General features: G+C 39.2%; 1 protein-coding gene across 5 annotated transcripts in view; it reads left to right on the top strand.

Annotated features, from left to right (window-relative positions):
* EPHA3 (EPH receptor A3) overlaps window positions 1–27,815 on the top strand; it is a 203,397-nt gene that overhangs the window by 141,519 nt on the left and 34,063 nt on the right. For 2 of the 5 annotated variants that reach the window (XM_081859646.1, XM_081859650.1), the window contains 6 exons: window positions 10,442–10,471; window positions 13,199–13,323; window positions 16,790–16,952; window positions 20,698–20,800; window positions 21,271–21,338; window positions 25,399–25,524. In XM_081859646.1, the coding sequence (XP_081715772.1) occupies window positions 10,442–10,471; window positions 13,199–13,323; window positions 16,790–16,952; window positions 20,698–20,800; window positions 21,271–21,338; window positions 25,399–25,524 (615 nt within the window). The remainder of the gene's footprint in view (window positions 1–10,441; window positions 10,472–13,198; window positions 13,324–16,789; window positions 16,953–20,697; window positions 20,801–21,270; window positions 21,339–25,398; window positions 25,525–27,815) is intronic. The other 3 variants (XM_081859647.1, XM_081859648.1, XM_081859649.1) reach the window with 3 other exon arrangements.

Here is a 27,815-nt window from a genome sequence, read left to right on the forward strand (position 1 = left end):
TCAAACATTGTCTGAGCAAAACAGGACACAAAGAAGCAGAAGAAGTTCAGAAAGCCACATTCTTAAGCTATCATTTTATTCCTTGGATCACATGTGCTCGTTGACATAGAGTCTAGGACAGTTTGCCTTGGACAACTGCAGTATTGCAATACTTTTAGGTGGGCTTTGTTGTCAACTGCCTCATGGAAAGAGTAACACGTTCTGCTTCTATTAGCTCATATGATCAGGCTTCTGCCACTATATTATAATGCTAAGGCCCAGACTTATAACTGTAGTTATCAGCCATGCTAAAGGGAACAAGACTTCATCTCAACTCACAATAATATGTTTTCACACAGATGTTATCTAATAACACCAATCAACCCTGCTTAGGACGGGTCACTGACTGCCACAGGAGAATTATATGAAATCCACAATCCCCTGAGGCAAGGTGCTAATTATGAATGTGTCATGGAGAGAGATGGACAGCTGTGCCACTCTGACAAGCTGATATGCAGATTTATCTAGTCTGCTTGGTCAATGTTTAGTTCGCAGATAGGTTTTCAGATCAGATTTTGGGTTCTTTATCATTTTAAGAACCTTAACTTATTTAATTGGCTGTATTTTAGTTATAGTTATCTGGATCTTTTGGTAAATGACTGGAACTGTATAAATCTCTTAAATCAAGACTAGGATAGCAATGGACCACAACCCTCTCTCTTTCAAGATTGTAATAGGGGAGCAATATTCTGACATAAAATAAAAAGTGTAAATATACCTTCCTACAGTATATTCAGTATCCACCGTATTCTTCAATACCAAACAGCAAAGAATAGGGGGAAAAAACTAAAAATAATTTCTGCCATGCAAGGATAGTAGTTCTCAAACAAAAAGTTGAGACAAATAAGATACAAGGGGTTTGCAGTGACCACAAGATTTCTCTTGCATCTGTAGCATTTGGAAGCAGTCCAATCTGTTTCAGATATGCTCTATGTCATTCCAATTTCATTCATTATTTGGCTCTGAATCTGATCTGTTAAAAATCCAAAGCTTTGTTTCAACTCTGTTTACTGTAATGGGGAATATGAAATCAGCTCTTGCATTTTTTCACTTTCTACAAAAATGGGTTAAGATCTTTAGGTGAAGAAGGCCCTCAAGAATGGCTTAAGCCTGCCAAATTTCAGGCAGATGCTTTCATGTAGAGAACATTTAATGTTTTGTTTATTAAAAAAGAAAAAGACTATATAGTTCCAGGGGATTTTGTGCTGGGTGATTTTTACCTTCATTAGAGAAAACTGCGAGTCCCTATTTTTTCTTTCTTTTAAACTGTTTTTTAGGGGAAAGAATTATGCCACCCAATAGTCTTATTCCACTTCTTTACACCCTGATCTCACAGCCAAAACTCAGAGAAGAATGATAACCCATGAGAAGAACAACTCTGTTTATTTAGATCAACATCCCTGCTCCAAATCACTGTGATTGGAGTAGCCTCAGAAAATAATTCAGTGTGATTAAAAGCTAGCCTTGTCCATCAAGACCCAAAGTTTCCCATTCATCTCTCCACTTCCTCTCCTCTCTTCTTCACCTGCTCTCCTCTTGAACTCTAAATGTTTCCTTAGACTGCTTGGTTTCATTTTTCAGAAAAAGGGAGGTGCATTTAATTCTGTGCTGGTGAAGGTTGGAAGGGTGAGACATAGAGCAGTGGAAAGAATACTGTGTGCTTGGAAAGGAATTTGAGACAGAAACGGGTAGTTTGTTGCTTGAATCAAAGTCCAAATTGTGCCTCTCATGCTCCCCCCTAGGGTCAACCCTTTAAAAAGCCTTACTGTGGCATTCAGACATCAATTCCTTCCCTAAATGATCACCCATGTGAAGCAGCCTGACCCTGGGAGCATTAATAAGACTGTCCCAGTTGTGGAGAACTGAAGTGGTTTGGGAATGGGGAGGCAAGAAATGAGAATGAGTGAAGGAGAGTGTGTGGCAGGTCCTTAAACACAATTATCTTAATTTTTTAAATATGCCTGCTTACTGTTAATTTTGTGATGGGGGGTTATATTGTATATTTGATTTTAGTTAACTCTAAATTTCTGAGATTTGATGAGCTACAAAGGAAGGAAGGAGAAAATTTGTAAATACCTTTCAACAGCCAGTTCATCTGTGATTGTCCCCTTGTAATCTGGATTTTGTAGGCTGATTTAAGAGTGGGAATTGACCAAGGCCTCTTTCAACTCAGGGGTTGGGAATCTGTACCCCTCCAGATGTGGTTGGGCTGCAGTTCCCTTCATCCCTATCCATTAGCTAGGATGGCTGGGGCTGATCTGAGATTGAGCCCCTCAACATCTGGAGGGCCACAAGTTCCCCACTCTTGATTTATGAACTCAGCTCTGATTAAATTTGTAATTTCTCATCACTTGATGACAAGCAGCTTATTTGTGAGCTGTAATCATCAAAAGGCAATGGTGTTTGAGGGAATATGAAAGTCCTGCCTGTGACCTATTCACACATGCAAGCCATTAGCTGATATTCCTTCCCTCATGCATACTTGAAACAGCACGTCTATTATTTAAATTGCAGCCAAATTTCAAATAAATTATAATTAGTTGGTCTTAAGCTCACTTAAATTTATCTGGATTGTACCCATTGCCTAAAATAAGACCCCATTCAACCTAATTGAATCAATAGGAATTAATAATGTATGCACAAATGGAGCTGTTTTCTTTGGTTTTGTCTTCAACAGCTCCCCTGCCCTTTAGCCATAAACTGATCTTAAAATGTTGACAAGTCACCATCCCATACTGGTATTATAGCTGCATAAAATCAAAAGCACAGCGGCATTGTTCTGTGTAGTGAACTAGATGCATTGCCTTCAGATTCCCACATAGCTGAGAGCTTTCAACTACCAGGAAGTTCCTTATTCTGAAAGATATCCAGCAGCTGGATGTAGAATAAGCTTCACAAGAGCAGTGCTGTGAACCACCGTAGATAAGATTTAGGCACCTGCTGAAGCAAAGATCTCAGTGCATAATCCTTACACTCCAAACAAGGGTGATCACACTGTCTTTCACCTTTGATCTTTAAGATGTCAGAAGCTGACTCTGGATTTTAGAGGAGGTGAAGTTAAGACGGCTGGCAGGGGAGGAGAATAATTTAACTGTACAGTATTCATTCAGCTGGCATCAGGATCTCTCCATCAACCACCGTGAGGCTTTCTCAACAGGAATGACAAAGCAGCATAAAAGCTTCTATTTTGTGCATGAAACTGAAAAACTGAACATGTTTACTCCAGGAAAACCATTACAAAAGCATGCATGATTTTTACCTCTCCATCTGGGAAAGCCACAGCCCCGTAATTTGTGGTTCCTGAAGTGAATATCTTGTGCAGCCTGTTACTTTTCAAGTGGACTTGGCATATCCTTGATTTATCACACACATGTTAAACATATGAGGAACGCGTTAGTTTCGCTCACTTTGTGTCTCTATTAAAAGGAGACGGACAGACAACAGCACATGAAAGAGTGAAACAAGCCAAAGTTTAATATGCATTTTAACAGTACCAGTGAAAAATAACTGCCACTGATTGTTCTTACAGAGAAAGTTGTTAGATAGGAATAGTTTGTCTCTGACGTGAAAGTTAGGGGCATTTTGTGTTCCTTGCTGTCTTTTCTGCCTTGCTTTCTTTTATCCCCTTTTATGTTTGCAGACCCTGTAGACAGGGTCTTCAACCCAATAAATTTTAGGGCATATGTTCCATGCACCTAATGCACACATTAAGGACCAGGGCAGGCCCCGTCTTAAGTATTAAGTTTTAAAATGCTTGAAATCGTGCTTCGTAAAACTGTTGTCTAAACAAAGCTCTTCAACAGGATAGATACTAAAGTTAGTTTTATTTTGGCAAATTTCACTTGCTGTCCATTTTATATTTCCACCAAATGAGGATTTTTTTCCCCTTGGTGTACATATCTATATATCTATATCTTGGTGTACATATCTATATATGATTTTCTTGTTCAAATTCTGCTGTTTCCCTAGAACATTTGCCTATATCAGTGAATAAGATTTGAGCTTGATCAAAAAGCCATTTGAATCACTACAGTCTTGGAATTTGACCTTGAGGGAAACTTAGAGGCTCTGCTAAAAAGATGATTTCTGTGGAGTTCAACAGTCATGCTCATTGCTGTAGAATCATAATGCATTTAATAATTCTTCAGCTCATTCACACAGTTTTCTGTTTCTGAGAAAATGCAATGAAGAAGAAGAAGAAGAAGAAGAATTTTATTTATATCCCACCCATCTGGGATTCCCCAGCCAGCTTACTGCATATATAAATATATAAAACTTATATAAATATATAAAACTTACAGCATCTATAAGAATACAACAAAACATCAAACATTAAAAAACACAATATCCTATACAGTGGTACCTTGGGTAACAGACACTTCGGGCTACGCGTTTTCAGGTTACAGACGTGCCGAAACCTGGAAGTACCGGAACGGGCTACTTTTGGGTTTCGGTGCTCGTGCATGCACAGAAGCACTGAATCGCATCACGTGTGTGTGCAGACACAGCACTGCGGGTTGCGAATGCTATGGGTTGCGAATGTGCCTCCCGCATGGATCACGTTCGCAACCCAAGGTTCCACTGTACAGGCAAAAACAAACCAATAAATCAATAGAAACCAATAATAACAACAATAATAAACAGTTTTAAGTTATACCCAACATTATTCTTTCTATAACAAAGCCTGACCCTCATCTTCCCTTCTTCCACTATAGCATGGATTCTGGGGGGGAAAGTAGTCAAGGGAAAAAAATGCACCAGTTCTTAATGAGAGGATGTTTATAGAAATCGTTGGGCCAGATGTTCCACCTGTGCCATTTCACTTGTCAGATAAACAAATAGGAAACTGGTGGATAGTGGCCAAAATTGTATGAGCTCAATTGCAAAATGTCTCCTTGTTATAAAAGGAAAGGTTTGTCTTTTGAGAAAAGTCATTGTTTCTGAAAGGTGTTTGACTGAGATAAAGAGAATATAATCATCTATTTGTTCACAAAGAAATAGCAGCAAGACAAGTTTCATCCAAAATCCCCATCCTTCAGGCATGTCTTATGTAATCTACAGGGACCACCACATAAAGGTGAGAATGTAGACCGTTCTTCATGACTTGCCCTCTTCAGTGATGTTCCCAATAGGGAACCTATCGGAGTTAGTTAACATTGTAATTATTTTGCTTGTGCTATCAGTCATCTGCGAACCGAGCTGTGAGACATCTCTTCCAAAGATGTTTCATACTGGTCACTGAAGACTTGCCAAAAAGCAGTAGTTTTTGACAGTGTTTTTCCAACCAAACAAAAGCAGGCATACTGAAGTAGAATAGTCAAATTTTCACAGATTTCCCTCAGCAAAATAACTTTAAGATTGTAAGAATACTGTAATTAAAATGTACATTTGCATGATAAACTGCAGTATTGTTCATTCAAAGGTTACATACAATAGTTCTAGAAAATGTGGAGGCCCAGTGGAATAGGGCAAAAGTCTGTGTAAAGGGCATTTAGAGTATCCATACAAGGCCATTCTGTGCGCTCTGGCACTCGTCAGGGTGTCCTGTTGCGCCAGAAGCGATTTAGTCATGCTGTCTGTCTGTGGACAAACAGGAAAGCTGTCTGTGGACAAATACCAGCTCCCTCAGCCTGAAGCGGGATGAACACCACACCCCATAGTCACCTTTGACTGGGCTATGGTCCTTTACCTACAAGGAAATACATAATTAGTGAGGTCACCAGTTTAGAAGTCATTTGAAAACTAAAAGTTCTTTTGCTTTAAAGCCTTGTGAAAGAGTTGTGATAGTTTTTTATTTTAAACACTGTTGTATTTTATTCATTCATATGGAATTTAACAGCAGTTTATGCATTCAGAAACAGAGAGTTGGATCCAGACAAAGGTTGCATTCAGACATGAGGATCATTGCTATAGTTTCCCGGGTTCTGTCCCAGTTTCTAACATTCCTTTTACACCACAGCACCTGTTGCATTATGGAGCTATGGGTTTTTAATAAAAAAAAACCACCCATGTTGCATTAAATTTTAGTTGCACCAGTTGGTGTGATGTGAAACAACAAGGAATGTCATTGGAAGTGTCACCCCCAACACCCTTTCTGAGCATTCACTCTATTGTTCCCCCATGATTCACTGTACAGTATGCTAGAATACCACCTAAAATTTCATTACATGAGCAGTGGGGGCCTGATCCATGAAATTGCAGCAAATTTCAAGGGTTACAACAGATTAATTTCTGGTAACAACTCATAAATTAGCTTTGAACTGCCACCAGATTCTGCTTGATTTCCAGAGGTGCATTTTATGTGAAAATTAACAGGTAAGGAAACATCTGGAAGATGGAATAATCTCATGTCTGAATGCAGCCTAAGTTAGTTGCATTGAACTCATTGTGAAGTGAAATCATGACTAACGTTCGTTTCAGTGGGACCTAATCTCAAATAGCTTAGTCTGGATCCAAGACAGAATCCACCTAATTACCCAATAAAAATCATCCCATGTAGTAATGTAAAACAATACAATAAACTAGCAAATAAAAGTAAAGGTAAAGGGACCACTGACCATTGGTCCAGTCATGACCGACTCTGGGGTTGCGGCGCTCATCTCGTTTTATTGGCTGAGGGAGCCGGCGTACAGCTTCCGGGTCATGTGGCCAACATGACTAAGCCGCTTCTGGCAAACCACAGCAGCGCACAGAAACACCGTTTACCTTCCCGCCGGAGTGGTACCTATTTATCTGCTTGCACTTTGACGTTCTTTTGAACTGCTAGGTTGGCAGGAGCAGGGACTGAGCAACGGGAGCTCACCCCATTGTGGGGATTCGAACTGCCGACCTTCTGATCGGCAAGTCCTAGGCTCTGTGGTTTAACCCACAGCACCACCCGTGTCCCTTAAACCAGCACATACTGACACATAAACAGTACCTAAGACATAAGAACGAAACGTAGCAGCCTGTAATCAACAGTTCCCAAAGGCTTTCTGAATGGGATTTTTTTAAAAAAAACCAAGCTCTGAAAGGACTTAAGGGAGAAGGTGAAACTGACCTTTCTTGGAAACAAGTCCTAGAGCATCAGGGTTGCTTGAGTTTTCTGTTAGCTGAGGCCAAACTAGGCCACCTCCCTGCAAGTGGGATCATCTTAAAAGATAGTCCTGGTTGCGGGCAGGCCCTCAATCCAGTTTCCTTCACCCTGGCATGGGCGGAGTAATACCCTCACACCAGGGTGGCACCACGATCACCCCAGGCCTATTGGCCAATCATTTTGAGTGGGGTGATCGTGGGGGAGAGGCATAAAAACAGCAGCGCAGCGTGTGCCAAGGAGCTGCTTCATGTTGCTGAACACCCGCCCACCCTCCCTTTAATTTAGGTGTCTTCTGGCCTTGCTTTGGACTTTGGTTGGTTGCCCGTCTTAGGCGGGGACCGGGTAGGAATTTTTCCTTTTGGCAGATTGGCATTAGCCTTTTGGTTTTCACCTACCTCTTAGCAATCGTCACAACTTTGTAAGGTTTGGCAGTTAGGCATTGGCTTATTGTTGAGTGGGGAAGGGGAGGTTGGCCATCGCCTGCCCTCCATTGTTCAAGGGTATTCCGTTAAACAAATCTGGGGCCTGGATCCTGTCTGAAGTCCGGTTGAGGAGCTAGGGCCATGCCAGGCCTCTGGGAACACCAGAGGAGATGCAGGCGGGTTCCCCCAAAGCAGCTTCCTCTTTTGTGGTTTACCCTTACTGACTTCCTGCAAAGGGGGCAGGAGTCTGATAAAGTCTTTTGCCAATGCTTAAGCCAATACCGCTACATTTGCTGTAATCAATAAAGTTGTAGCCTAAATTTTGCCCATTCACTTTAAACCAAAATTCTGCATCAGTGTGAATTTTTTTACTCCTAATGGGTGGTTTGGCTTGAGGGTCTTAACATGCAATGAGTAGGGCTTCATCCAAAGCACACAAATGCTGAGCGGAGACAAGAGCACAAACCGGTCAACTGCAATCCTGTGGGCCCAGAATGAAGCTTCCACACATCTTCCTCAATTCTTCTAACTCTTCTACCTCATTTCTTTGGGCTTCAGTTATGGGGATCTGAATTCAGAAATCAGTTTCCCACTATTGCATGTCTTTTACATTTCATGGCACCACTAGGGAGCAAACTTTCTCCCTAGATATGTGATGCGTTCTGCTCTGCTTTAGATCAAACTGCAGTGGTAAGATGGTCATGGAGTCCACCTAGTCCTCCAAGAGAGCTAAACAGGTTCGTTGACACTACACTCCAGCCTATCTAAATATTTGAAGCCCATACTGGATGTTAACCACCATAGTACACTGCAGGGTTGAAAATTTTGGGTTCTACCATGGTGGTGAGAAAGAAACCAAACAGGTTTTTCATGTGCCACTTTGTACCTGGTTTTAGATACTCCCCTCATATCTGATTTAATGGTCCAAAATCATTCTGAGAGCATTGGGCAGCTGCATGCATATGAATCTTTGTGATCCCTATAGAGACTCTACAGTCTCAACAGAACAGTTAGTAACCGTTAGGAAGCGGTAACTACTGAGTGCAGTGTATGCACATTGCAGGCTTGGCTTTTGCCATGTGTTCATCTGGAGCCCAGTTATTCATGTAACAAATACTAACACAGCACATGGAGTTTAAATCAATAAGGAAATTTATGTCTAGCTGCTACTATGCTAAAGGAAGATGCATGATATGCTTAGGGATTATTTTCTCTAGCAAATCAATTTTAGCAAGGTAAATCTAAAATTATTGTCAGGAGTTTAAGAAGCTTCATGCTCTTTATGTTTTGCATCTTAAACACTTACAAGAATGAGCTTTTTCACTCCCAGACTTGCTTTCATTGCCTCCAAAATCTATGTAACAGATAAGGAATATTTATTTATTTATCCTTTAACAGTTTACTGCCACTTAGAGTTTCCCATGTTGGAACAATCAAGCCTTTGGCTTTTATATTCAGTGAAGGTTTTGCTGTTATTTCTTCGATACTGCTGGTGTATATGTTTTAATGTTTGACTGTTTATGGTTTTGGATTTAGTTATTATATACGGAATGATGTTATTGACTGACTGAGTAAATTTTGTACCAATATCCATGTCTGCTTAAGACTTTCAGGCATCTCTTAAATATATATTTTTAAACTGATAGCCCTATGCAGTTGTTTAAAATGTTTCTTGAGTAGGGTTGGGGGAGAAATTCCATTCATGTATCATTTGAAGCCAAAACTATCAATTTATACTTTTGCAAAAAAATAAAAATAAATTGTGAACTGGAACCCCGGTTGACCTTTGAAATTGGCACATGTCCGAATTCTGCTATGTAGTTCATGAACCAGTCTCTACAAAATTGCATCTGTTCGGGAAAAGTGTCCATAAAAATGAATATACTGATGGAAATAATGAAAAAAAGCATTACTTTAGGGAAAGCTGCTTTCAAAAATGTGCACATCAATCAAAACTACATATAAAAAGGTGTTTATTATGGGAAATGCCGATAGATTTTTAAGAGAATAATAATAATTAAAAAAATCACACAGTTCACCAAAGTATGGAGAACTGAACTGAAGACTGGAAAAATGAGAAACTGAGAGAACAAAATCCCTATCCTTGAGTAGCCAACCATTTTAATGATTGCTTCAAATTTGTTTTTGTTGATATTTTTATAGAGGGCAGTATATAAATACTTATATGTATAAACAACAAGTGAATCTCCTATACGTCAGTACCCACAACAGATATGCAGAGTTATCAGATCTTGAAATTAAAATTTCTGATGCTTGGATAGCGTGGGAGGCAACTCAGCAGCAGAATCTAGTGGTTTCTGGTGGGTCCTGGGAAAGATCTGAGTACGGTATATAAATTATTTGGTCACACAAATAGTTCTGCTATTGCAGAGGTGGAGTCTGATTAATAAAGGTCAGCATGTTTACTGTAATCAAGATTTCACTGTTCCATTGACATGGTGTGGCATATACCAACAATGTGCAAGGAGCTGTTGGGGGGGGTCAAAAACAGCTATATTTCTGAAAAAATCACAATCAACTCGCTAACATTATTTGTGACTCATAGAGAGAAGTATATAAGTAAACTGTAAAAAGTGATTACAACAATCTGGGAGCAATCACTGTCATCAGGATTGTTAGCCTTGTCTCATCAACACTATATTGATTGACTTTATAGTATTATTAGTGGTGGTGGGAAATCATAACTTTTAACGATTTGTTAATTACTCATAAATATGGATGGCACCCATCTTAGCATAAGCTTGTTATGCTTGGAAAATGCAAACTAAAATGTTAAAGGGTACAAATTAGAAAAATGTAAAGATGAACTAGTAAGACGTTATGCATGACATAGGTCTCTGCATTTCAAAACAGCCTGACTATTATTATATTTATCTTTTAACAGCAGCCTGTACTTCTGATTGTGCAATTACTAGTGAGTAGATGTTATAATCCAGATCCATTTGTGTTGCTTAATGCTTGTCAGTTATTAAAATCCTTGTATTCTGAGCTATGCACGAAATTCTTGGACCAGTCCTTGCTGGTCTTGCCACAGTTGAGTTGTAAACGTGGTCCTTTTTCAGTCATAGGGACTGTTACTGAAAGATCAGCAAGGAAGACTTCAGTTATGTGAAGTTGCTTCTCCTAGGTGCATGGTTCCCCTTGGGGACATAGAGGCCAGTGAGACCTCTCACAAGATTTAGTAGTTGTATATGGGAAGCTGGAGCTGCTTGCATAATGCTGAACTTCTACTGGTGTGTGTGTGTGTGTGCATGTGTGCGTGCATGTTCTGTTGTGTTTGTCAGAAGTGCCCAGATTAAGAGCAGCTTTATCCATCCAGGCAACAACAGAGCTGCTGTCAAAATCCATTTCAAGCAATAGAAGCTGCTGCACCATATGTTCATCCTGCATCACTCCAGTAATGCCAGAGCACCTGAACCATGTAGGAGGAGCACATGCTGTGAGTGATGTTTGCTGGCAAAGTCCCTTTAAAAACACTGATAGAGTCCAGGAAGAAAATAAAGCCTAATAACACTTTCCTGAGGAAAACAGAGGTTCAGGAATTGTGCATAGCAAGGAGATATTCAACCAAACATTCAGGGGAGAACTCCCTCAGAAGTACATAGCCAATCACAGCACATGTTGCGTCAGCAAGCTTTCTACAACTTTGCCTGGTTGCTAAGCAACATCTGCACCACTACTACCTTCTTGGTTAGCTGACTTGCTGATGACATAATTCACCCTCAAGTTACTAACTAAATTATTTCTACTGTTGCACATCCAACAATGCTGTCGTAGAAATGAGCTACAGTACGGGCTCCTCCTATAGATATTCATTACCTTAGTGTTCACAAACAAGAACCTTCAGGCCTGTGTGTCTTGTGACAGACATTCCAACTGCATGAAAACATTTTTGGGCAGCAACTATACCACTAATATGCATGAAGCTGAACTTAGTCTGGACGCGCCCTCACATTTCTCTGGTTTAAATGAATCTAGAATCAGCTTTTAATTTTTATTTTAATTCCAATCACCCTAATTAAGGGTTGACCATGTATATGACTAAAACCTGCATTTGAAAATGATGGTGGTGATTTTATGATGATGAATTCTCAGAAAGCTGTAATTTTAAAAAAATTCTATGGTTTTTTTGGGTCAATAAAATTATATGAGCCGAGCTAAGTTAGGAAAAAAGAAGTCTCAATGAAATCAATGGAGTAACTTTGTCATAACTTGAGTTCCAGTTGAGGTCTATGAGAACTTCATTCAAGTAACCTGGACTGTTTCTAACCCATTATGACTTATTCAGTTGCATTATAAACAAAACAACTACCATTTGTTTGAGCAGATTTGGAATAAAATTCCAGGCCAATCTTCTAATAAATGTGAATATTCATCTTATCTGCTGTTTTCAAATGAAAGCTGACATGCATTTACTTCTTACATGTCATCTTCATTGGGTAATTTGTTTTCCATTTTTCTAGTGTCCTGCCATATTACCAGGATACCCAGCATGAACCATGGGTTCACTGAATGAGCTGTTTAAGCATCTAGTAGAACATTGAATTTTATAGTTAAAGGTCACCAAGCTTTTGGGGCCAGTGGGCTTATTTACTATTTAAAGAAAGTGCCATGGATGCCAGTCACAAAATGGCTGCCATGAGGGCATGGTATACAAAAAATAATAATAAAAAAAATGATGCTGATGGTCAGGGGTGGGAATAGCACAAAGTGGCTGTTATGGGGTGTGGCATGACACAAAATGGCTACTATTGGGACATAGCATAATGACTTCAATGTAGAAAAGACTGACCCAGTGCTAACAGAATATTAGTGGAATTGCAAAAAGTATGTTATATATTATTGATTTGTGAAGGGATATTTATTGGGACCCTTCTCTAGCATGAGAGCCTATGGGTGTCACATTTGTGATCCCTGTCCTGATGAGACCATATGAAGGAGAGAACTTGAATATGAACAATAAAATGTTTCACCACATTGCATTTTGGTACTTGTGTTTCTTCATTATGTCAGCAAAATTACCTGTGCCTTGATAAATGAATTGTGCTTTAGTGGTGTCTTTTTAAAAAAAGCTATATGTTTGCTTAAGCCCTGTAGAACATTGTTAAGGATGTGGGAGAAATTTGAAATGGACTGGGATAGAGGAACCACAGAGAATGTCACAGAAAAGTGTATGTTCAACAGTACACCGATGATTATTATTATTAGCATTGGACCTCTTGGGACTCCTTGCCCATAATGTACTCCAGTCCTGTCATATGCCTGGAATATGAAAAAATTATCAATGAGCTGCAGAATCTGGTACTAATAACACTGCAACATCATAATAAATAGGCTGAGCACTTTTTTTTTGCTTCACTTTTTAATATATCAAATGTATTTCATTGCTTACATTATAGTAGCAGATTAGAAACATCTGCTCATTTGCCACCAGTCTTCTAGCAATAGAAAGCCTAACTCGTTTTCCTTTAGGCTATCCTGCTTCAAGGCTTGGGTAAGAAGTCTATAATCCAGCTGTTGAGTGTTGATATGGATCCAGGTTTATACTCCAGAGCCCTTCAAATGGAAACACCACCTCCTTGCCAAGGATTAGAACAGTGATAAACTCCATTTGCTTTCTTTTTCTTCTTCTCCACTCTAGCTCCATCCCCTATTACAATAATTAGAAAAGACCGGACATCCAGGAACAGTGTCTCTCTCTCTTGGCAAGAGCCTGAACATCCTAATGGGATCATCTTGGACTATGAAGTCAAGTACTACGAAAAGGTGGGAAAGCACAGCAAAGATGGCAGGGGGTGGGCTTGGCCCGTTCAGCTGGGTTATGGGAAGAGTAAGATAAGAAACTGAAAAGACGTTGAAAGCTGTGTAAAAATGCTCTTTTGCATTCATATCCAAATTCTTCAAAATATGCTTAGTTGTCCGAACCATGAGAAAATATACAGAACAACATTTACATTCTGTTGATGTATCATATTAATGTTAATGCTTTCAGTGGCTGCATTTAATATTAGATTGGATTATTATTATTTATTTGGGCTTTTTTTTTTGTATAAATGCGTAGACTACTTCAGTTTAAGAAGGTTACATAGGCATCTCAACTGTCCTTTAAAATTCCACTTACACAGTACGTTTAAGAAATGGAATTCTTGTTTGTTTTATACACTTGTGATATCAATGTAAAATAATTGAATTTGCGTGACTTTCAATATTTTTCCAAAAAGATATTATATCGCTCAACTTAGCAATTAACTTTCCAGGTAAAGTCATGTAAGCAGTAATTTCTAAAGCCTGTTTAGATACTATAATTTCCCATGTTCCAGGATACAGAAAAAGACAAGTTTCTTAGAAGGTGTTTTAACCTTTTCTACTGGGGAAGGGAGTGAATGTTGCTTAATTTCCCATATATCAGATATTCCTCATCATTTTTTTTTAAAAAAACCCAAAACCTGCAAGTTAGAAATGAAAACCAGGAATAAAACCAAAACCACAGGATTTAGTACGGAAAAATTAAAATCAGGGAATTATTGTCCCAACTATGTTTGGTTGACATACTTTATCATCTATTCTACTTTCCCCTCATTTACCCACTGAAACTTATTAATTAATTTGCTACTTTTGTTAGGATGCCCCATGACAAAAAAATAGAAAACAGCAATAATATATAACACACCATAAAGCTTGCAACAGAGCATAATATCAATAAAGCAAACTCACAACAGCACCAAGAATTTCACAGATCTTCAAGTCCAATAAATATCTATAATCATTAAAAGATTTTAAAAAATAAAAAAATAAAAAACCAGTGAAAATAAAAAGACCACAATGTGGTCTCCAAGTGAGCTTCTCGGAGAAGCACATTCCATAACTCAGATGTGACCACAGAAAAGGGTCCTCCCATAGTAGATACCCATCACATTTTAATTAACAGGGCACAAGGAGAAAGGCCTGAGGTGTATTTAGGAGTATAATTGTGTGCCAGGAGGTGCAGCATGACATAAAGGTAAAGGTAAAGGTAAATGTTGCCTCCAAATGTTTTTGGATTCTGGCTCCTATCAGTCCCTGCCAGCAAGGTCAATGATGATGGTAGTTGTAGTCTAACAACATATGAAGAATGTCAGATTGGAACGGCGCCTCTTAGACTTTTACGGAGTGCCACTGAGGAATATCTGTATATTAACAGTAATTCCCCATAATTTAAAATTTAGCTATTTTATTTGGCTCTTGCCTTAAGTTGGGCATTGGATCTAACAACATTTGAAAAGCCACAAGTTCCCCATCCTGAATTAACTAGAACATTTTTGTTGCATGAGATGCATTAATGGCAGAATTTCTCGCTATGAAATATAGAATTGACTATCCTCTGAGAAATATTCTCTGGTAGATTATTTTATTGGTAATGTGTTGGTTTTGTGATCCATCCAGTTCTGCTTTGTGGGGAAAATGGGCAGTAATGCTTAGAAAGGAAAAAAAGCCCAAGCCTTTTTCAAAGAAATCACTGACATGTTAGGTGTTTAATCAGAGGGATTCATTCTTTTATTAAAATAAAAAAGTATGTTAATGATAAAGTACAGCATTTTCTGAATTTCTGTTTCTCTTCTGTGAAAAAATAAACCTAGAGGCTGTTTTACAGTAAAAATCTGATGATCATTAACACAAAACAGAAATTACTATACTATTAAAGATACATTGCCATTCATCTCATCATATATATTTTTTAAAAAACCTTGCCAAGCAGCTTAACAATGCAATCCTATATTGTCCACTCAGAAATAATTCTCACTGATTTCAGTGGCGCTTACTCTCAGTTGAATGGGTATAGGATGCAGATTTATGTTTATAATAAGAAATGTGACCTTTCCATAACCACAAAATCTCCTCTTTTGCATATTTATTAAAACTGCCCTGACTATGCAAACATAGCCTCAGAAATTCCACTTAAGCAGCCATTCAGATTCATAAAATGATGACATTTATACTGGCAAACCTATTCCTTTTGGGCTATTAAAATAGTTACCTAGGCGGCAATCTTGGACACATTTGCTAGGAAGGGAGTTCCATTCAATTCAGTGGGGCTTATTTCTAAGTAAACATGTTTGGATTTGGCTGTCTGCAACATAGCGATGAATGCAAATTAAGGGGCACTATCCAATGCATGGCAAGCCCTGTTTCCTTTCCCCCAGCCACTATCTATGTGCAGGCGCTTCTCACTTTCTTGCAGGTTATTCATACTCTGAAGCTTGAGTAACTTCCACTGAGCAGAGTGGTGCTTGGATGTGGATATGGGAGCTGTGCAGATAATTTTTTCTGCTCCCGAATGACATTTTGAACTTACAGAGGACGGGAAAGATAGACTCTGTTAAGCTACCCTATGGGAATTCCCCACTTTAGATTGTGCCCTCTGTTTTATCTTACGACCTCTTTAAATCACAAAAAGTAGTCTATAAATATGCTTATTCATGTATTTTATATTTATACATTTGCAAAATATATTCTATTAATCCAATGTTTCTTGAATCCATTATTTTTATTAGTCTGAAAGGGGAGGGTTTGCATAAGGGCATCTTCTGGATGTCTTGCTGCGTTAAAGGGCCTTGATTTCAATCAGATGCCTGTGTCAAGCTGGTAAAAAAAAAGGCTTGAAAGGGGAAAAAAAGAAAGGCAAAACACTTTCACACATGATTAATCAGCCTAAAATCATAATGCACTGTGACTCTATTTTTCATCTGCAATAATAGACCGTCAGTAATTATAAGTCCACTAAAATATTGGCTAGGGGTAGTGCAATTTCACCCATTTTTCCAAATTACACCAAGAAGGACAAAGGGCTGTGGAGGGTCAAGACATTTCTGCACCCTCATGTTCTCAATAATAATAGAGTCTATGGTTCCTTTCAAGGCAAGGAGGTGGTAGGATTGGATCGTTCTTCCCCCTCTGTCCCCTGGTTTTGGGATCTGATTTCATTGTCTCCAAAGGCATCAATCAGAAAAAAAAAATTATTGTTTGTACCTTATTTCAAAATATTAATACTCTTAATACAATTCCAAGCGTGGGTATCTGTGATTATATCAGGAACCGATCTGTTTCATCATTCTGGTGCAGGAAGATAACACACATGTGAATACAGTTAACACTCAGTCTAAATTCTGTTTACACAGCCAGCATGAAGTGGGAGAAAACGTGAATATACCACCCTATCTTGGGTTTTAATGTGGCCATTTCTTTTTTTCTGAAGCAGGAGCAAGAGACAAGTTACACCATTCTAAGAGCAAGAAGCACCAATGTTACCATCAGTGGCCTCAAACCAGACACCACTTATGTTTTCCAAATCAGAGCTCGGACGGCTGCAGGATATGGAACCAACAGCCGCAAGTTTGAGTTTGAAACCAGCCCGGATTGTATGTATTTGTAAAAAATTGATTTTGTCTGTTTTCCTGCACAAAATTATATGGCTGGCTAGCTTTATTCCCTCTCTAGTACAGCAAATGTGATTCTATATTTATGATCTGCCTTTCCGGCTAACATGCCTATAAATTTTTACATTTTGTCATTATTTTAAAACATGCTATGAGAAATATACTATAAAATAATGCAGGTGGTATTCCTACTTTCTCCTGCCATATCTTATTTATGTTGCCAGAATTAAATGAATCCTGTGCTAGGCAGCAGCTCCTGCCGGGAAAGAAATTTAAAAGTTCCACAGTGTCATAATATTCTGACATTGTTGTTTAAACTTATGGACTCCTAAACTTCTGAACTCCAAAAGAACTGCAGTCACTTCAAACCACCACCACCCCGCCGATTTCCAAGTACATAGAGTTGTGCTTTCATTAACTTAACTTCAGGCAAGCTTCCCTGCTTTCCCCTGTAGGTGGGTGTTGGTTTGTTAGGAAGGGAATCCTAACTTTTCATGCAAATTACAGTCAAAGCAAAAGTTGATGCCAGTGAATTGCCATTTTGTATTATATTGCTTGGCTTTCTTCCACACTAAGCCCCAATGCATTGCTTTTCTCAAAGTGGCATTAAAATCAGGACCAGAACTCGCCAGAACTCCATTCCGGCACCTCTCAGGTAGGCGCCATTGCCACTGTAAGAGAATGAGAGAGACATTCAAGGTGAATTTTGGCACCTCTTTTTCTAGAAAAATAGCACTGATTCAAATAAATGTTTCACATGGGACTTAATAAAGTGCTATATTATCTGCTAATACATATCCCTATGGACTGTGGAAAAGAATAGAAAGTGACACAAGGGACTACAGGTTGGAACATGTCCTCTCCTCTTCCATTAGCAAAGGCCTTCAGCTAGAATAGATCATAGACTCCAAATGGAAAGACTCCATCTGTACATGGAAGGACACAATTTGATGCAACCTACAATAAACTAACGGGGGACGTGGGTGGCGCTGAGCCTGGGGCTTGCCGATTGAAAGGTCAACAGTTTGAATCCCCATGACGGGGTGAGCTCCTGTTGCTCGGTCCCTGCTCCTGCCAATCTAGCAGTTCAAAAGCACGTCAAAGCGCAAGTAGATAAATAGGTACCACTCCGGCGGGAGGTAAACGGTGTTTCCGTGCACTGCTCTGGTTTCACCAAAAGTGGCTTAGTTATGCTGGCCACATGACCCGGAAAAACTGTCTGTGGACAAACGTCGGCTCCATCGGCTTATAGAGCGAGATGAGCGCCGCAACCCCAGAGTCATTCACGACTGAACTTAACTGTCATGGGTCCTTTACCTTTACCATTTTACAATAAGCTAAACTTTTCAATAGTTCATGAAACTCATTACAGTGGTATCTCGGGTTACAAACACCTCAGGTTACAAACACTTCAGGTTACAAACTCCGCTAACCCGAACGTAGTACTCCAGGATGAGAACAGAAATTGTGTGGCGGCTGCGCAGCGGCAGCGGGAGGCCCCATTAGTTAAAGTGGTGCTTCAGGTAAGAACAGCTTGGGGTTAAGAACAGACCTCCGGTTCGTAACCTGAGGTACCACGGTACAACATTACATGCTCATTATTAGTCCTTGGTACCTTTGAGATAGGTTCTCACATTGTTATCCTACATTCACTACTGCAGTTGATGGAGTGAGAAATACATGCAAGAACCCCCACAAAATAGCCATTTTCTGGGAAAGTCCTGCGTTCCAAAACTTTTGGCAGAGACATTACTTAACCAGAATATGTACAGTACCCTTGTTTACACTAAATATTAACAATGTCATGCTGTTGGCTTGTAGGCTTCCCATGGGCATCTTGTTGACCATTCTGAGGACCGAATGCTGTACTAGTTAGGCCTTAGGTCTGATCTTGCAGATCTCTTCATAAAAAAGCAACAACAACCAAAGCCAACTCAAGTCATCAGACCATTTGAAATGTACACAATGTAATTCTATATTTTAAAACACAAATGCTTATCTTTTGACTCCCCTAATTAACCACTGGGTCTGAGAATCACCTCCCTTGATAGCATTTATGAAAATATTTGAGTGAGTTAATATTCAACATGTCCATCTCAATTACAGTGTGCACTACCAGTCAGCAATAATATCACCATCTAGTAGTTGGCCCTGATTAATTTGTCAGACATCGGAGATTGGAGGAAGGTGGGAGGAATTCCAAAGTTATAGCATAACACAGATTATACCACAGATACAGTGGCAGCAACTTTTCTGACAGACTTCTCATAAGACCTGAGTGTCTGGAGTGTTTGGAGAGTATAAGGTCTCAAAAATAAACAGAGAAAATTTAGCAGCAAGCCAAGCAATCTTGTTTGAATTTTTGAGATTTGTGAGCTTTTGAAATTCCAGCTCTTTCTGGAAAGTAGCTGAGCTCCTGATTTTAGCAAACTAATGACTAATTATGGTGACCTTCAGTCTATGGAATAAAGTGTATGATGCATAGAGAATATAAAACCATTTAGGGTATGATATATGGGAATAGATGGCAAAGAAATATGTTTTTGTGTTGTCTTAACTCGAACCAAGATGCATGTGGATGCCTCTGGCAAATGCACAGAATGTAGGTGATAAAAAGCTTTGCAGAACAGATGGAAGACTTCTTGTTCCTTATTATCATGATACTATTTTGGTGGATATTCTAATTGGTTACTTAAAAATCATGACTTGGATTTCAATAGTCTTATTATGTTTTAAGTACTTTTTTGCATAGCATTTGAAACTTTGGACTTGATCCATTGACTTTAAAACAAGCATTTTTAAAGACCAAGTTCATTGATACATTAGCTCTCTATCTATGCTCTTAAGTGCAGTGCGTTATTTTATAAAACTTCCCAGTTTTGTTTATTTATTTATTAAATTTGTGTAAAAAGCAAACGGCAAAAACCCATATTTAAGGACACAGATACAAAGCTAATGTATGGTCTAGTTTGGCCCTTTAGAGGTTATTGTGATGGAGAGCTGGAATGAGACCTGAAGGAGTAGCTGGTGTCAATTTTTCATTTTCCATTCATATTAGGAGCTCATTTTAAACAGAGCTGATTTAAGCCTCTTTTGTAAAAAATACATTTCAAGCTACATACTTTACTAAGGAAAATTGCACATAAAATGTTCAGCGGTTCGATCTATCATGCTTGACTTGTATACTCAAAAAAGATCCTACTTTAATTATATAATTTTATAAATCATCCTTAAAATCATCATTATCAGTGGCATGGATCCAAAAGTGTCTTGAGCAAGCAGAAATGTGCTTCTGCTTGTAGAAAGACAACTTCTTCAATTCTGCTGATTCTCCCGTCTCAATCCCACACAGTTCCAGAGAGTTCTTCACTCCTCAAAATAAGTTTTTTTTAGGGTGAAGGAGACTACCATAGGGAGGAAGGGCTGAAAAAGCCATGTTGTGTGTGTGGAGTCATGCTACCACTTCTCTGGCTCCAACCTGATATATTTTTACTTTGCTTAGCCTTTGCAACTTGTTCATAGACCCATAAGGGGTTTTCTTGTCTTTTCAAATTGGTAAAGAGTAAATAGATATTTAGCTTAGAAACTGGGCTGCAAGTCATTTTTAAGCAATGCTGTAATGATTTCACTTATCTGCTACCTGCATTTGTCGGTGGTGATATATTTAATGTTCCAAGGGTTTTAAAACTAAAAGAAAACCTCACGTTTATTTCCTTGTAACTTCCAGCTTTCTCAATCTCCAGCGAGAACAGCCAGGTTGTAATGATTGCTGTTTCGGCTGCAGTAGCAATTATTCTCCTCACCATTGTGGTTTACATCTTGATCGGGAGGTTAGTTCATCATTTCTTTTACACATTTATTTCCATCCCTTCAGTGCTGCATTTGAATGATAAGCGCTGTCAAGGAGACACCCTCCTGAACAAGAATCACCAGGATTCATCCGGAAAGCCACCCCCACCCCACCCCCGGTTTGTTGACCAGGAAGTCACAGCAGAGTTATAAGCCTTAATGAGGCTGCAAACAATAGCAGGCTCAGGCACTACAGAACTTGTTAAAAATAGCTATAAACACATTCTCAAGCAATTGTAAAACTAAACTGGAGGGGTCAAAAATCAACAGATTGTCTCATTAGTCAATTTCCTCAAATTCCCTCAGAACGTATCTATGCTCTGTAGGATACAGAGAATGTAAACAGTACTAAAGTTCTTAATAGGAACTTAACTGTTGTGTTCTGTTTTTTATATTCAAGCAGCGTATAAAAAGTTGGTTTTCTTATGTTTTTGCCTTTTATTGCTTGTAGATTCTGCGGGCATAGTAAATCGAAACATGGAATTGATGAGAAGAGGTTGTATTTTGGGAATGGACATTGTAAGTTTTTTTGTCGTCTCCTCCTCCCCCCCCCCCAGTACATTATGCCATTTATTGCACTCAGCAAAATTCTATGTGCTCATATGATACAGATGCAACTTTGTCTCCTTTATTTCTCTTTCCCTCACAACGCAAATACAAGGGGGTTTTTTAGTGCAATTCTATATGTGCTTCCTCAGAAGTAAATTTCACTGTGTCCTCTCTTCCTAATGAGAAATCCCAGAAAATAAATGTGTCTGTGATAGGTGGTTTCTTTTCATATATGCAAGCAGAGCACATTACAAACAAATCAATGTTCCTGCAGGATAGAGCAAAATCCTGAACTCTAAGAGGCTTCAAAGGTAGCCTAGTCTACCTGTCTTATTCTCTCTAAATTGAAATGGCAAGCTGGCCTGCAAATGTGTTTTTCCCTGCTCCATCCCATGATGGGTGTAAAATTCATTATGTTGGAATAATCAAGGAACATTGAGGTGCTTTCTCAAATCCATTATCCTGGTGTAGGATGATGTAGTTTTGTATCTCTCTGGTTAGTGTTGGACTACAACTCCCATCAGCCTCAGCCAACATGGCCAGTGGTTAGGGATAATAGGAGTAGTTGTCGAACAGCATAGTGATTGGCACATTCATGCTGAACAGTAGGGCCAAATTCATAATAGCAGTGTAGTATAAATCTGTGCCCCCTTATTGTGCAACTAGAATTGCCTCCCTCTGTATAAAGTGCTCAAGATACACATTTTTGCATTCAGTTTTGCCTATTTATCAAGGTATTTTTATACCACTCTTCTCTACAGCAGCCACATGGGTGAAATGCTTGGAAGGGCCCAATTCATTTTTGGATCAAGGAATGGGAGACTTCTTGTTTTCTTTTTTCTTCACATAGTTGAATCCCTATTTATTAGATGCAGATGTTTTATTTACAATTTAAGTCAGAGTCAGTATTGCCAGTTTCTTTTATGCGGTTTGCATATGGTTGCTGAAATTAAAACCTCTGCCTAATTACAACTGTGTTGGAGCAATTGAATGTCAAATTGTTTTTCTCTAGAGCCTTTCCCCTCAGGAGCAAGTTGGTACTTTATTGCCAACATGCAAGCTGTGATATCCAGCTACTTAAGGCTGCACAATAACAGTTAACACACTGGGCTTCAGCTCCCCATTTAGTAATATGTGGCCCACAGCATTTTAATTAGATTATAAAACAGAAACAACCATTAAAAAAGTGTCATGGACAAGTAACAGGTCAAAAGTTGCTCTCTCAATTCTCGTTCAGTGGAATGTCACAACCACTTTTTCTAAATGAGTCACAGTAGTTAAAATTCCTGTGGATTCAACCACTTCAGTTATTGTGCTTTGACGTTCCAAGCCATGTTCATGCTGCAATATGAAGGGAAAGTCTAAATATTGTTGGTTCTCTGACAATCCATCCTAGAAAGAGAGAGAGAGAGCTGTAGATTGTTGGGGGAGGGTTGCTATCAGTATATTTATCAAACTGGGTCTGGAAAACTATATTGCCCTGATGTCAGATGTGTATTGTGTAGACTGGACTATTAAATGATGATATGAAAATATTCAGAGGCAGTCCTCTTTATTGTTTCTGAACATATTCCTGGGCAAACTTTGGTCATTCAAAACAGGTCTCACAACCAAACACTGGTGAGCCCTGCTTCAAATTAAATCTTCGGCTTCCTTACAGGGGGAGGCATATTTTGAAAATGTTTATGAGAAGGTGACTGTACCCAGATATATTAATTCTGGCAAGCTTCAGCGCTTCAATTGTATACCCCATAGCTATTTACAATGTTCTACTAGTGGCATTTTGTTGAATATACAGAACTACTACTGGGCGCTCCCCCTTCCCAAAAGCTAAGCATTCATCCGAACCCCCAGTTGCTACTGGGGAAATATAAACCCAGTCACTCTTCTGGAGTCTGTTGGAGGCAAATACCAGAATGAAAATTCTCCTGGGTTCGTTTCAATAGGATAAAACAACTTCTGTGGCTATAATAAACTTTCTGTACTTCAGCCCATAGCAGATGGTTTATTTCAGCCACTTGCTTGTGAATTGCCCACGAAAAAGCCTCACCCATGAAGTGTTCCCTGCGGCCTTATTTCAAATCCTGTAATACCACTTCAAAGGAGCAGAAATGCATTTGACCTTCTCAGATCATCCTGGTTTGCCCATGTCTGGCCAAGCACTTTCTACTCCTTTGCTACCTGTAAGACAACTCACGCTGGTAAAAAAAAAAAAAAAAAAAATGGAAATGATGCCACTGGCACAGAAGGAGCTGTAAAGTCCTGCAGCTTAACACGACTACATGTGTTTATTATCTACTGCTCATGACAGAATCAACATTATATGGACTGCTCTTTAGTAATTGGTGCGAAGGAATTATTCTCCCTGCAATCTCCAGTCACCTGATAACACAAGCCTTCAGGGGTCAGCATTTAAAAAAAAAAATCAGGAACAGAAGTCCCCACTGCTCAGAGGTTTTTAAATTGCTGGATTTCTTTTTATTAGGGACAGGAGGGAGTCTGTAATATGCAGGCAGTATGGATGGCAGGGAACATTTACGAGACCTTTAACCTGTAGCAATATGCTGCCAGTAGGGGGGTGAGTGTGTGTGTTTTAATTGCTGCTGTTGTTCAGGAAGTTTTATTGTGAGCGATAGTTTTACCAACCACGGTCTTGTACGAAACAATTTCAGCATGTCATATTGGGCAAAACACAGCTTCACTGTTCTTCATGTGATGCTTAAATTGTGTTGGAGGCAGTTAACGCTGGAGCTTAAAGAGGGAAGCTTTCATGATTTGATTACACTCTTGCAGCAATTGTGTTGGTAGGTGAAGTGAAAGCAGAAGAAAAGAACCCTGCTGAACCAGACCAAAGATCAGTCCAGTCCAGCAACTTCTTTCCAACAGTGGCCAACTAGGTGCTACTGGTCGCAATGGCTATATAACTACCTCTGGGGTCAGAAGTGCCATGCCTCTGAATACTCGTCATTAGGAAACACCAGGGATGTCATTTCACTCATGTTTTGCTTGTGGACATCCCAGAGGTATCTAGTTGGCCTGAAGGAAAGAGGATGCTGGACTAGATTGAGATTTGCTCTGATACAGCAGGACTCTTTTTCTGTACCTATATGCTTTCAGGAAGTGTACAAGAATCGTATGAATGCCTTATCCTGTTCTTCATCCCTTAGCAATTTATACTCAGTGGTACATTGCTTCTGAACCTGGATGTTCCATTCATCTACCATGCTTAATACCTTCTGTTAAATCATTCCTCTACAAATTTATCTGATATCCCTTAAAAGTCACCTTTTATAAAATGTTATTACCACATCTTATGATAATGAATTTCATAGATTTTATGCATTGCATGGAAGAAGTGCTATTTGGTCCGTCATGAATCTACTGACAATCAATGTCAATGGTTGATGCTGATTTCTAGTACAGTGGTACCTCAGTTTAAGAACAGCCCTGTTTACGAACTATTCGGTTTACGAACTCTGCAAAACCGGAAGTAGTGTCCCGGTTTGCAAACTTCACCTTGGTCTAAGAAGTGAAGCTGAACAGTGGAAGGGGACCAGTGGTGGGAGGCCCCATTAGGGAAAGCGTGTCTCAGTTTAAGAACAGTTTCGGTTTAAGAACGGACTTCCAGAACAGATTAAGTTTGTAAACCAAGGTACTACTGTATAAAGAGAAGAAAAAGCCGTACTGATTTCCTTTACTTCTGTTATGTAGCCTCTTAGGGCCAAAGATCCATGATCAGATTTGCTGACATTTCTATTTTCAGTTAACAGCAGCTGTATAGTGGGGCGGGATTATTTGGAACACTGGGAGATTGGGAGGAAAATTAGCATGATTATTATTTCTCCCTGCAATTTGGCTGATACTTACACGGGGTGAGATGTAATACAATTGGCTCCCAAAATGTCAATGGCCTAAGAATCTTGCACTTTTTGCTTTCATGATTACAGTGGATACTTTGCAATTAGGGGTTTTGTGTGTTGATTATTATTACTGAACATATACTTCTCTCTCTGAATTTCTTTTTAAACAGTAAAGCTCCCAGGCCTTAGAACTTATGTGGACCCACATACATATGAAGATCCCACTCAAGCTGTTCATGAATTTGCCAAGGAGCTAGATTCTGCTAGCATAGCCATCGACAAAGTTGTTGGGGCAGGTAAGGATTCTTACACTGTCCTCTCTCATGAGAATAACTGTGCCATTTCAGTCTGCCTAATGCAGCTGGACCATTCAGATGCAGGCAAGTTGGTGGATAAAACTTTCTGTGCAGATGCAAAGGAAATAATTATTTGAAGGTTTCTGCATTTGTATTCTGAATTTTTCACAAGCGTCATGACTGATAGATCCAGCTGCTTCTTCTGCACTGAAAATGTTTATCAGCCTTTCTTTTGCCCTTTGTTCTTAATATTGCTGCCCGTAAAAGGTTTGATGTTGAAGATTTGTTGGTCTACCAGAATCTGAGCTAAAACCTCAGACTTTTATTTCAAATAGGTTATCAAACAGCCATCAGACTGCAGTGACCTTTGTTCAGTGGATTGATTTTTGAACATCACCATTTGGAGTTACTCATTTAGGAGCAAACTGCTTCTTGACATATTATTAATCACCAGAGCTATAAAGATACCCCTGAATGCAAGTTTGTTGCAAACGCACCGGTTTCCACAAAAACAGTGTATGCAGGATCTTTGCACAGCAGGAGAGGTTTGTGAATTGTATCCAAATGCCTCAGTGCTTCAAACATTTAGCAATCAGAGACATTACTGAAGAATAAGTACAGAATGAAAACATTCCAGAAGACTAGGAGTTGTTGCAAAAACAGCAGTTATTTGCCTCTTAAAGGCTTTCAAATTTATTTTGGCAGAATAGTGCTTTTGTACTTACTTACTTAATTCATTCCTTTATTTTACCCATAGCCCACGCCTCTGTCCAAAGAGCTTAGAGTGGCTTACATGTTGTTCCTAGACAGTATAATAGTAGCATACCTGCTTAGCTTCAGCTGAAGAACTGAATCACACACCTCCAGGCTGTGTGCATAGACTCACATGTATTTGTGTGCATGTAGTTGCAGAAGGAGACAATTTGTCTTACCACATATAAGGTAGAGGAAGGCCTTACCACACATTACTCCGTGAGTTAATGTGAACAATTGCCCTGACTGCAATGGGTTCAGATAATCATTTTCCACCAAGAATACCTAAAGCTGAGCCGCCACCAGCTCCTTGCCCCAAATGAGGCCGGACACCAAAACTCTCAGGACACTGAAATGCAAAAGCAGTCAAAGGGATGGGAAGGCATAGCTTCCCTGTCTTCCCAACAAAGAGCTTGCAGCAATGGGAATGTTGGTGGTGGTGCAGGTGCAGAAGCAGAGCTAACCCAAAATTTCCATTGTTGTGCTTGCACTAGTGACCACCAAGAGGTCACTAGTCTCCCTCTTGGCTCCTTGCAGTGACTCTGTGTTGGGAAGCCAGTAAGCAATGCCGCCCTACCAGTCACTACTACTGAAATGTTGAGCTGCTTCTGCTCCTGTGCTGCCATTTACGCATACAGTTTATGACCTTTTGCCATAAACTGGCCTGAAAGTGTAGGAGAGCATTGCTGTCAGATTCAAGAACTTGCAAATGCATGAGCTCTTTATGTTTTGTAGTCCTCAATTGGCTGGCAGTCTTGCCCGAGTCAATATGAAAACTTAAGTTGATGCTGGTGAATTTAGGGATGGAGGAGAAATTTGATTCAGTTTGCATTTAAATGCAAATCTGTCAAATTCACATGCTCTGAAACATTATGAAAACAGGCATCCTTTGAAATTCACACATATGCTTGTTTTGGGATGCAGTTCTCCAACCAACTAGTTGTTAACAAAAATATGTATATTAGGGGAAAATTCACATTAAAATGAATATATTAGTGAGAACAACATTTGAAAATTACTTGCAAAAATGTGTACATTAGTGTACACAAATGTTTTTATCAGGAAAGTTTCACAATAAAATACTGAGGGTTTATTTTTTAAACTGTAAATTGCTGTAGAAATGTGGAGAATGAGGAGTTTAAGATTGGAAAAATGAGAACCCAAGAGAACAAAACTTAGCAGATCCTTCCATCTCTCCTGGTGATGCTTTATTTGCTCAAGCCTGAGATCATAGGCATTCCCACAGTTAGAGGCAAACTCTAAACTCAAATAACTACACCAAATCAACAGTGAGACACCAAAGTAGCACACAGACCTAGGAAGGAATAACAAACAAACAGTCCAGAAAAATGGAGTTAACTCTTTAGTTTACATTTCTTTAATATCCTGAAAGAATAAATAATTGTCAAAAAAAAAAAAAAAGCGTACCATGAAAGATGTGTAAGGTTTTTTTGTATTTTAAAACAGCTAACAGAAAAACAATGTACTTTGTTAAATATTATGGGAGGGGGAGAGAGAAAAGTCAAATCATATTACGG

Source organism: Podarcis erhardii (genome assembly GCF_964252035.2).
Source record: "Podarcis erhardii genome assembly, chromosome: 4".
NCBI classification, from domain to species: domain Eukaryota; kingdom Metazoa; phylum Chordata; class Lepidosauria; order Squamata; family Lacertidae; genus Podarcis; species Podarcis erhardii.